Below are 11114 nucleotides of genomic sequence, written 5' to 3' on the forward strand. Positions count from 1 at the left end.
CCGCCCTGGAGGACAAGCGAGCTGCCACCAACTCCCTACCACCCACAGCACCATCACACTCCTTACGGACAAACTTTGTCCACGAAGGGGCTAAACCACCGAAGAGCGGCTCTACACCATTAGAGCGAGACCAGCTGTGCTTGGCCCGCGACTGGAAAATGTTAGCTGACATTGGCCGGCAACTTGCGTTTCCTCCGGAGATCGCAACCACCACCCTAAGACCTGACATGGTGCTCTGGTCCCGTTCGCTCAATAAGGTCTTCATCATTGAGCTCACAGTACCCTGGGAGGACTCAGTAGATGAGGCTTATGAGCGAAAACATCTGCGCTATGCTGATCTAGCTGCCGAAGCACGGCATCATGGCTGGAACACAGAAGTCCAACCAGTGGAGGTGGACTGCAGAGGTTTTGTGGCAACATCTACAACCAGACTGCTTAGAGACCTGGGAATTAAGGGCCAGAGCCAGTGGTCGGAAATCAAAGCTGTATCGGAGGCGGCAGAAGGCAGCAGTCAGTGGCTCTGGATGAAGAGGAAAGACCCCAGCTGGGCCCTGAAGTGAGAGGGCCAGGAGGTATGCGGTCAACAATGCTTGACTCAGGGAGGAGGACGCCCCTGCCATGCATAGTCCCATGGGATGTTGGCTAACAACAACAAGGCAACTCCTATGACTAATTGGGAATGGGACGCAAGCGTAGGATTGATCACCCTGTCGCTGACCGCCTTTGGGGAGGGTGTATAGTGTGAAAGGCCGAAACACCCTAGGAACCAAAGGTACACTACTGACGATGCGCTCCCCAAATTTCACCACGCTCACTGTTCATTAACTCTTGGAAGTGCTTGCACAAAGGATAGTAACATCTCATCCTGTGTTCTTGGAATCAGTGTATGAATCAAATGTATTTGCATATGAATGGAGTGGAAATGAGCTGACTGTGATCTAAAGTGAGTAACACGACTGTGTTGTGTGTGTGATATTTTTTACCCTGATGCCTGTTTATTCATAAAAGCAATGGTAAATAACATTAATCGCTATGGTTAGCCTATGCAAATTAATAGGAAAACAAAACCTTAATTGGAATACATTTAGCCTAACTGGTAACAAAGATAACATGGGGAAAAGTCAGGATCCTAGTCAGGATATTTTTTTGTGAAAATCCAGATTAAATATAGGTCTTCATGTGAATCAAATCTGTAGGTGATTATGGGCTAAATCAATGACAAACAGCTGAAATGTTCAGGCTTGATCATGATCTTTGATCAAAACAGGCAGGTGTGTTTTCGGTTCCGTTTAGGCTAAGGTTATACTAAGAACATAACTGCACTGAAATTAGTAGGCTAATTCAATGCCATTCTCCTGAATAAAGGCGTGTTTCTGATAATCTGTTTGGTCTATGCATAGACCCATACCGATTCTGTCTTTTTGGTATTTTGCGGTAGGCATAGCCTACTTGTAACGGTTTTCTTTAGGTGAAGTAGAGGCGGACCAAAATGCAGCGTGGTTATATTGATTCATGTTTAATAAAAAAAAAAAAGATAAACACAAACACTACAAAACAATAAACGTGGAAAACCAAAAACAGCCCTATCTAGTGCAAAACACAGAGACAGGAACAATCACCCACACAGTGAAACCCAGGCTACCTAAATATGGTTCCCAATCAGAGACAATGACTAACACCTGCCTCTGATTGAGAACCATATCAGGCCAGACATAGACAAACAAGACATCCAACATAGAATGCCCACTCAGATCACACCCTGACCAACCAAAACATAGAAACATACAAAGCAAACTATGGTCAGGGTGTGACACTAGTACTAATATTCTAAATTGCGCAGCATTTAATAAACCAACCATATTTTCCTGTGATGTTGAGACTGAGCAAGACATTCGATAGGCTAGTAGACTAGGCATTCTGAGCTAGTTTTTTTCCAAGTTCCCAGTTATCTAGAACACACTGAAGTTGTTCTGAGTTGTTTTGAATGCGCCACTAGAGGCCTAGGCTACCTCTTACATCTGAATAGGACTACCTCCAACAAAGAAGCCCTTGTGTCTGTATTGATCTGTATTGATCTGTATTGATGTGAGAAATAGGCGTATCTACACAGTAATGGTTGCTGGCTGCGATATTAACTACCCTAATCATTTTTGTATTGAGGTGATATGCATATTTTAGCTAAATCGACAAATGAAATTAGTATTTTTAATTGCCAGAGTAATCTTTTTACAAAATCATGTAGATGTTGGTACGGCATTCATGGTGAGATCTTTAATAATAAACTAAACAGACACTTAAACTAACACGTGACGCGTAACACATAGACCTTAAGGCGTTCATGGTAAGATCTTTCATAATAAACTTACACGTGACGTGTCAGTGCCACGTTACATGACGTGAACACTACGCTTACATGATGTGTGGTGACATGAACGTGGCGTGAACGCCTTGGCAGTTTGACGCCTTGGGAAAACAATTGTCTCCATTACCAGTCCATGTTAATTCATGGCAGTATTTTATGGTGCTAGGAAGACGTTAGGTGATTTGGTGAAACATATCAGTAGCTTCACGAGGCTTAATTCTGCCACTTACCATCCCCCATAAGGCTGGGGATTGTCTGCAGCTTCACTTTGACCATGTCGAAGGGCTGAATGCTCAGCACACATGCAACACCTGTGTGTAACACAACAGATGCACATTGCATGTTGGGAGTGATGAAACAATGGAAGCCCGTTCATTTTCAATGAAAGGAGCGAAGTGTGTGGGAAGGGGAGAGGGGGGGGGGACGTTGGGCGATGTGAGCATGGGCGTTGTGGTTGACCAATCGAAGCTCACTAAAGTTTCCGTCACAGACAAACTGAAATGGTCCACTCAGACTTTCAGTTTGTCTGTGATGGAAACTATAGTGAGCTTCAATTAGTCAGTCATGACACCGCAGAGTCCAGCTTATTCAAATATCGGTCCCACCCCCTGCCCATGCTCGCCCAACGTTCCCCCCGCCCACTTCGCTTCTTTCATAGAAAATGAACGGGCTTCGATTGTTTCATCGCTCCCAACGTGTTTACGTGGATCTCGTGTTACACACAAGAGGTGTTGCATGTGTGCTAAGTGTTCAGCCCTTCAACACAGTCAAAAAGACCAAGGCTGAAGAAATTTGGCTTGTCACCTAAAACCCTCAAACTTTTACAGTTTTTTTTGTATGTTTATTTAACTAGGCAAGTCAGGGGGGGACAGGGTAGTCTAGTGGTTAGAGTGTTGGACTAGTAACTGGAAGGTTGCGAGTTCAAACCCCTAAGCTGACAAGGTAAAAATCTGTCGTTCTGCCCCTGAACAGGCAGTTAACCCACTGTTCCTAGGCTGTCATTGAAAATAAGAATTTGTTCTTAACTGACTTGCCTGGTTAAGTAAAGGTAAAAATAAAATAAAAATGGTGTCTCAATCTTCTATTGATTTTCATATATATAAAGGATGAGGCTATTGCGTGGCAATGCGGACTTAAGAGTCTACATTGGAAAGTTGAAATCCCCTGCATGTTAGCTAGTGGGGAAACCCCCTTTTGGACCTTTACATGGTTCATTTTTGGGTATAGTATAGTTCGAGTTCATATCGTTTGTTTATGCTCGGTGAGATAGGAGAGTTCAACACATGGAAAAAGATACCACCCCACTTTCACAGTAGGATTCAGTCTGGATATTGAATGTTCAAGGCGCAATGGTATTTCTAGACTTTTCAGAATTACACTCGGACACTGCAGTGGTTGGAGGAGATTTTAATTGCTTGTTGAACCCCCTTATTGATAAGTTTCCCAGCGGTATAGCTCCACTCAAGCTAAGTCACTTAAAGCTATTTGTGATGATCTGGGGTATGTGGATGTCTAGAGAACTTTTCATCACTCCAACAGAGAGTTACTTTCTTCTCTGCACCTCATGGACGTCAGACTAGATTACTTTTTTTGTGCCCAGGACGTCTTTGCAGTCTGTTTTATCCGCTAGGATAGGAAGCATAGTCGTATTTTCTCTATTAACTCAAGCAACAGAACCCCTTGCTCCTTTGGGAAACCTGTAAAGTGTATGCCAGGGGTCTGATTATGTCCTACACAGCCACTAAGAGAACTGTAAAGCGTATGCCAGGGGTCTGATTATGTCCTACACAGCCACTAAGAGACCTGTAAAGCGTACGCCAGGGGTCTGATTATGTCCTACACAGCCACTAAGAGACCTGTATTGAAGCGTATGCCAGGTGTCTGATTATGTCCTACACAGCCACTAAGAGACCTGTAAAGCGTATGCCAGGGGTCTGATTATGTCCTACACAGCCACTAAGAGACCTGTAAAGCGTATGCCAGGGGTCTGATTATGTCCTACACAGCCACTAAGAGACCTGTAAAGCGTATGCCAGGGGTCTGATTATGTCCTACACAGCCACTAAGAGACCTGTAAAGCTATTTGTACTCCAGGGGTCTGATTATGTCCTACACAGCCACTAAGAGACCTGTAAAGCGTATGCCAGGGGTCTGATTATGTCCTACACAGCCACTAAGAGACCTGTAAAGCGTATGCCAGGGGTCTGATTATGTCCTATCACAGCCACTAAGAGACCTGTAAAGCGTATGCCAGGGGTCTGATTATGTCCTACACAGCCACTAAGAGACCTGTAAAGCGTATGCCAGGGGTCTGATTATGTCCTACACAGCCACTAAGAGACCTGTAAAGCGTACGCCAGGGGTCTGATTATGTCCTACACAGCCACTAAGAGACCTGTAAAGCGTACGCCAGGGGTCTGATTATGTCCTACACAGCCACTAAGAGACCTGTAAAGTGTACTCCAGGGGTCTGATTTTGTCCTACACAGCCACTAAGAGACCTGTAAAGTGTATGCCAGGGGTCTGATTATGTCCTACACAGCCAATAAGAGACTTGTAAAGCGTACGCCAGGGGATTGATTATGTCCTACACAGCCACTAAGAGACGGAAAAAGCGGGAAAAGCAAAAAATGTTAGAGGGTGAATTAGGAACTAAAGAGAAGGACTACATTAAAATGCCCACTCCTGCCCTATTAAAGGAAATATCAGTCATTAGATCAACGTTAGACTCTCTCCTAACACAGGACGCTGAAAAGAAAATGAGAGTTGTCAGGCAAAAGCTATATGAACATGGCGATAAGCCAGGAAAGTACTTGGCATACCTAGCTAAAAAGAGAGCTGACTCAGTCAATTGCTACTATTACTGATTCTGATGGCAATCATTTATATGAAAATAAAATGATAAATGACTCATTTAAGAAATTTTATACAAACCTTTATGCCTCACCGTTCTTGTGATCATTTTGACCCCACGGAGTGAGATCTTGCGTGGAGCCCCAGATCGAGGGAGATTAACAGTGGTCTTGTATGTCTTCCATTTCCTAATAATTGCTCCCACAGTTGATTTCTTCAAACCAAGCTGCTTACCTATTGCAGATTCAGTCTTCCCAGCCTGGTGCAGGTCTACAATTTTGTTTCTGGTGTCCTTTGACAGCTCTTTGGTCTTGGCCATAGTGGAGTTTGGAGTCGGACTGTTTGAGGTTGTGGACAGGTGTCTTTTATACTGATAACAAGTTCAAACAGGTGCCATTAATACAGGTAACGAGTGGAGGACAGAGGAAGAAGTTACAGGTCTGTGAGAGCCAGAAATCTTGCTTGTTTGTAGGTGACCAAATACTTATTTTCCACCAAAATTTGCAAATAAATTCATTAAAAATCCTACAATGTGATTTTCTTTTCTCATGTTGTCTGTCATAGTTGAAGTGTACCTATGATGAGAATTACAGGCCTCTCATCTTTTTAAGTGGGAGAACTTGCACAATTTGTGGCTGACTAAATACTTTTTTGCCCCACTGTATGTATTGAGAGACGCAATGATGGGGATGGGGTGAGAGAAGCACCGAGCGGGAAGAGGAAAATGGTGTACGTATGTATGGGTGTGTGTGTATGTATGTATATATATATGTAGGTATATGTGAGTGCTGTTTTTTTTTGTTTTGCTTTGTCTCTGTTGTATCTCTTAATATGGGTGAAAATGTGTGAAATTCCAATAAAAAATACTGTTACAAAAAAAAATAAACTAGGCAAGTCAAATTCTTATTTACAATGACAGCCTACCGGGGAACAGTGGGTTAACTGCCTTGTCCAGGGGCAGAACAGATTTTTACCTTGTCAGCTCGGGGATTCAACCCAACGCTCTAACCACTAGGCTACGTAAAACCCTCACAAACTTTTACAGATGCACAATTGAGAGCATCCTGTCGGCTGTATCACAGCTTGATACGGCAAATGCACCACCCACAACTGCAGGGCTCCCCAGAGGGTGGTGCTGTCTATCAAACGCATCACCAGGGGCAAATTACCTGCCCCCAGGACACCTACAGCACCAGATGTCACAGGAAGGCCAAAAAGATCAAGGACAACAACCACCTGAGCCACTGACTGTTCACCCCGCTATCATCCAGAAGGCGAGCTCAGTACTAGTGCATCAAAGCAGGAACCAAGAGACTGAAAAACGGCTTCTATCTCAAGGCCATCAGACTGTTAAATAGCCATCACTAGCACATAGAGGCTGCTGCCTATATACAGACTTAAAATCACTGGCTACTTCAATAAATGGAACACTAGTCACTTTGTCTACATACCTTGCATTTCCTAGCTCATATATTGTATCCTATTCTATGCCCCTGCACTGTCAGAGCTAGAAGCACAAGCATTTCACTACACCACACCCGCAATAACATCTGCTAAACGTGTATGTGGCCAATATACCACGGCTAAGGGCTGTCCTTTATAGTATATTGGCCATATACCACACCTCCTTGGGCCGTATTGCTTAATCATACGTCAAAATTGACATCGAAAGGAAAATTATCTGGAGTTTAATAAGGGCGAATTCTCTAGTAACATTCTTAATTTCATGTTAAGATGTCATTGGGCTAAAATGTTTGATAGACCGGGCAACCCTGGTAGCAATCCAAAAGGATCTTGGCTGTAAGATATTTCCAGGGTCACCTTGAAGGACCACACAGCAACCTCAACCTTTTCCATGGTCATGGTTAAAAAGGTGACATTTTGATAGTCATCCTGTCAAGCAGCATCATTCACTAGTTTCCATTTAACAACCTTGTCGTAAGTCAGGAGACTTGTCAAGGTTTAAATCTATTGATAAGTTTGATGTTCAGTAATTTAAAAACATACATTTCTCATTGACTTTTCACACAACCTTTTGTTGCTCTTTTGCAGGTTATTTATTATCCAACATGTGAACCACTCCACTCAGATGAGTGTTTTGTCCGTTGCATGTGGGGAGAGATGGGCTCCAGTTCACATATTCTTCCACTTAAGAGGCAAATGACTGTCGAAGTCACTACTGAACAGTAGTGTAATATCAAAATAGTATGTTGCATAAAGTGTTATACATTTACAGCTAAAGAAACTTAAAAATAAAACAAAATGCAGTCCTTTCAATGCAGGGAAGAAATCAATTTGGAGCCACACACAACGTAAAAATGTAGTTATTTATTTTAAACCAGAGGTATCCTAAACATACAAAACAAAATTGCAGGTGCAAAGAAACTCATCCAGATGTAGTGTCAATGTCAGTCAAGAGGGAGACATCCTCACATCTAAAAAGTCATTCCACTTAACCAAATGAAAAGAAAAAAAACTAAGTTATTCCTTTCAGCCATTACAAAGTGAAATGGATCAGCCCTGCTTCAAGCACAGGCGTTTGTTATAATAGGTCAGGGCAATGTTAAATACCTGGTTGTCAGACTGGACAACTGTCTGAAGTCTATGGATTGTGTGTCTAGATACAGATAAACACTGGTCCAAGTCCCTTATTAAACACAAACTTACAATTCCTTGAAATGAACATCCCAATAAAATAGAACAATTAAATAAAATCTATTTCAATAGCCATATGGTAGCACACACACACATCTTTTAGGAGTTAAAGGGTATGAACTCTTATGCTATTGCTTTAAATAGGCTTGTTCAACTGAGAAGAACAAAAGGGATAAGGAGAACACTGATAGAGCACAGTGTTAAATACCCAAAGGACAAACAAAGTAACTACAGGGAGAAAATAGTTTCAAACCAATTTGATGTTTTGGTCTAGGACAATTGAACCCTACAGATGAGTCTGCTCACCAAACACAATACCATTTTCTAATTTGTCAAAGATGATTAATCATCCTCCTCATCCTCGTCCTCATCATCCTCGTCCTCATCATCATCATCGTCGTCATCATCATCAGCCTTCTTTGATTTAGAGGCTCCTGCCCCACCCACTTTTCCTCCTTTGTAATCTGCCACATCCTAGAAACCATAAACAAAAGTCTTAATCCACAGGTTTTGTAATATTTAGCTAGTGATTCCCTGCTGTGACACCAGTCAGAGCACAGTGGTAAAATACCATTAAATTGCACATTTGAGACAAATACAGAGTTCTCAACAGCGTTACCTTTTGGTATTTTTCCTTGAGTTTGTTGGCTTTGGCAAGATACGGCTGCTTATTGGAGTCTGTCAAGTTGTTCCACATCTCACCAAGCTTCTTGGCCACATCCCCAATGCCAAAGCTTGGGTGTTGGGCTTTGATCTTGGGGCGCTGCTCAGCACAGAAAACAAAGAATCCAGATCTGTAAGAGAAGGAAATGTAGTCTTTACAGATTGTTGCAGGCCTTCAAAAAGGAATCACATTGTTGTGAATTGTCTACAATAAGCAGCATATATCAATATCACTTCAAATACAAATTGCTTCAAAAGCACAACTAATTAAAATGAATCTGAAGACACCTATGTGAAATAGCGCAAGACGGAAGTTAAATGAATTAACAATTCTATAAATGATTACAGAGTTTTAGGAATAGACATACTGAGGTCTCTTTGGCGCATTAGGATCCTTCAGTGCCTTCTTGCCCCTTTTGCCAGGAGGACCATAGCTCGTCATTTCCGAATCATAGCGCGCTTTGTCCTGCTTGGCCTGGTCCTCAAACTTTGACTTCTCCTTTGGAGACATTGTCTGAAAAACAAGTGGCAAGTAAAATGTTAAGACGGCATAGCGATGGATATGACTGGACTATGCTTGCCTAGTACCATTAGGTTGGAAAATAATGATCATGACAAAATTGTTTCACACTGAAATACTTAAACGTTTCATGTTGCTCCTCTACCTTCCATCTTCCAGAGCACTTCTTAGAAAACTCTGAAAAGTTGACTGGGATCTCTGGATTCTTATTTTTGTGTTCTTCTCGGCAGGTTTGAACAAAGTAGGCATAGGCAGACATCTTGCCCTTTGGCTTACGAGCGTCACCTTTGGCCATTCTGAAAAATGGTGGATGTTCTCTTGCACCACCAGAATATCTCTTCCACCAGCTCCTACAAGACAAAGACATTAAAACTAAATTAAAATGCTCTCCAGAGTCTGGAACCCAAAAGCACATCACAATGATCCTTCTATGGTGGGCAAATTTTCTGACAGTTTATACTTAAGTATTTCAAGACGCCCAGCTATTCCCATAATACAAGTTTAGTGTTATGTATGAAGATGAAGTTATGTATATTTTTTCATAAAGCTATTGTACAGTTAATTTATTTAATCGTATTTTGTTGGTTAGCCCACGCCGACCCACACAGTGCCTTAAAAAGTAGGTTAAAAAAGTAGGCCTGTTATAACAGATTTTTAGATAGCAATGCTGCCTGGATGGTTAAAAAAATATATACTTTAAATTCAAAGTAGAAAATGTGCTAGTTGATTGAAGAGATAGTTAGGTTACTCATGTCATCCACCGTCAAACCGCACATCCGAGATTAGGCTAATTTAAATACATTATTTTTAGTGCATGCGTTGGTGATGCAACTCAGTATAGGCCAACGTGCGTTTAGAAGCGAATTCCTCACCAGGAATTACTCATCTTCCATTTTGTGCAATAAATTTTCATGACAGAAACTGTCCTTTAATTTGATCAACATTTCGTGTTTTGTATTTCTCTCCTTCACAAACAGACCCATTAACCACATTTGAACACAATTCTAAAGGCGCTTGTATGGGGGCTGTATTTGGTTCCGAATGAAGGGTAGATCTCCTATAGGACTGCATTGATTAAAATGGCTTCGGCTTCCCTGCTAGGGGAGGGCTTAACAACAAAGCCACTCAGACACAGCCACGGATTACAAATGGCACGGGAACAACGTCAACGCATTACATGCGTTCTGATCTCAATCGTTTGATCAACTGAAAAGGGCTTCTTTCGAGTTCTATAGACCTATACATTTAATTTCCAAACGCGGACATTACATCAGCTTGTCAAAGTTCTCCAAGCACCGCCCGGCGCACAGCTGAGCTGTCATTAACAAAGGCTGTACAAGCCAGCCATGACTGGTATAGCGATGGCAGCACCGAGTCAAACACAGAAAACTCAAACCAGAAGGAGACGCAAAAGAAACTAAATAAAAGGTTCGACATTGAGGGAATGTAGATCGGAGATTAAAACAAATTGGTTTCGTTTCATTAGATTTTCAGTCTTGAAATAACATTTGATGGCTGACTGTAGTCGTTCAATGGCCAGCCATTTTAATGCACTTATATGCTCGACAATGAACAGTCTAATTTATTTATTTTTTATATAAAAAAAGATTTTTAAAAATCAACTTTGAATCGAACAAATTCCAATGCTTTTCAATACACAAATGTTACGTTTCGATAATCTACCCAAAGAACCAGATAATCCTTTTTTTAATATAAAAAGACCACTAATGAATTAAACTTTATGAATAGAAATATGAACACATTGTTAAGAATGAGGAAAAAGTCTACCAAAATATACATTTCTTATAGGATGCCAATATATTCCAAACAATTGTTTTCAATAGGCCCTGTCGTCTGCCTACCTGTGTTTGTTTGAGCGCAGTCAGTCACACGATCCGAAGTCCTTCCCTTTAACAGCTGAGTAGCATACACAACCTCGCGCTAGCTGACTACGAGACCGGTCTGATTGGATAGTCGTTTCACATATTTGAAAGAACCTCCACTAGTATGTATTGGTTAGCACCTTGGAGAGCACATACTATATATTCATGACATCCCAAC

At 41.7% G+C, this 11114-nt stretch overlaps 1 protein-coding gene across 1 annotated transcript; it reads right to left on the bottom strand.

Annotated features, from left to right (window-relative positions):
* Positions 1–7528: 7528 nt before the first annotated feature.
* Positions 7529–11041, bottom strand: LOC112231142 (high mobility group protein B3). The gene is made up of 5 exons (XM_024397717.2): positions 10916–11041; positions 9199–9403; positions 8902–9047; positions 8490–8664; positions 7529–8344 (listed from the first exon to the last, which is right to left on the bottom strand). Exons 2-5 carry the CDS (start codon positions 9346–9348, stop codon positions 8213–8215), a joined length of 603 nt encoding a protein of 200 aa, XP_024253485.1. The 5' UTR covers positions 9349–9403; positions 10916–11041; the 3' UTR covers positions 7529–8212.
* Between the last annotated feature and the right edge of the window lie 73 nt (positions 11042–11114).

Source organism: Oncorhynchus tshawytscha, linkage group LG33, assembly GCF_018296145.1.
Source record: "Oncorhynchus tshawytscha isolate Ot180627B linkage group LG33, Otsh_v2.0, whole genome shotgun sequence".
Lineage (NCBI taxonomy): Eukaryota > Metazoa > Chordata > Actinopteri > Salmoniformes > Salmonidae > Oncorhynchus > Oncorhynchus tshawytscha.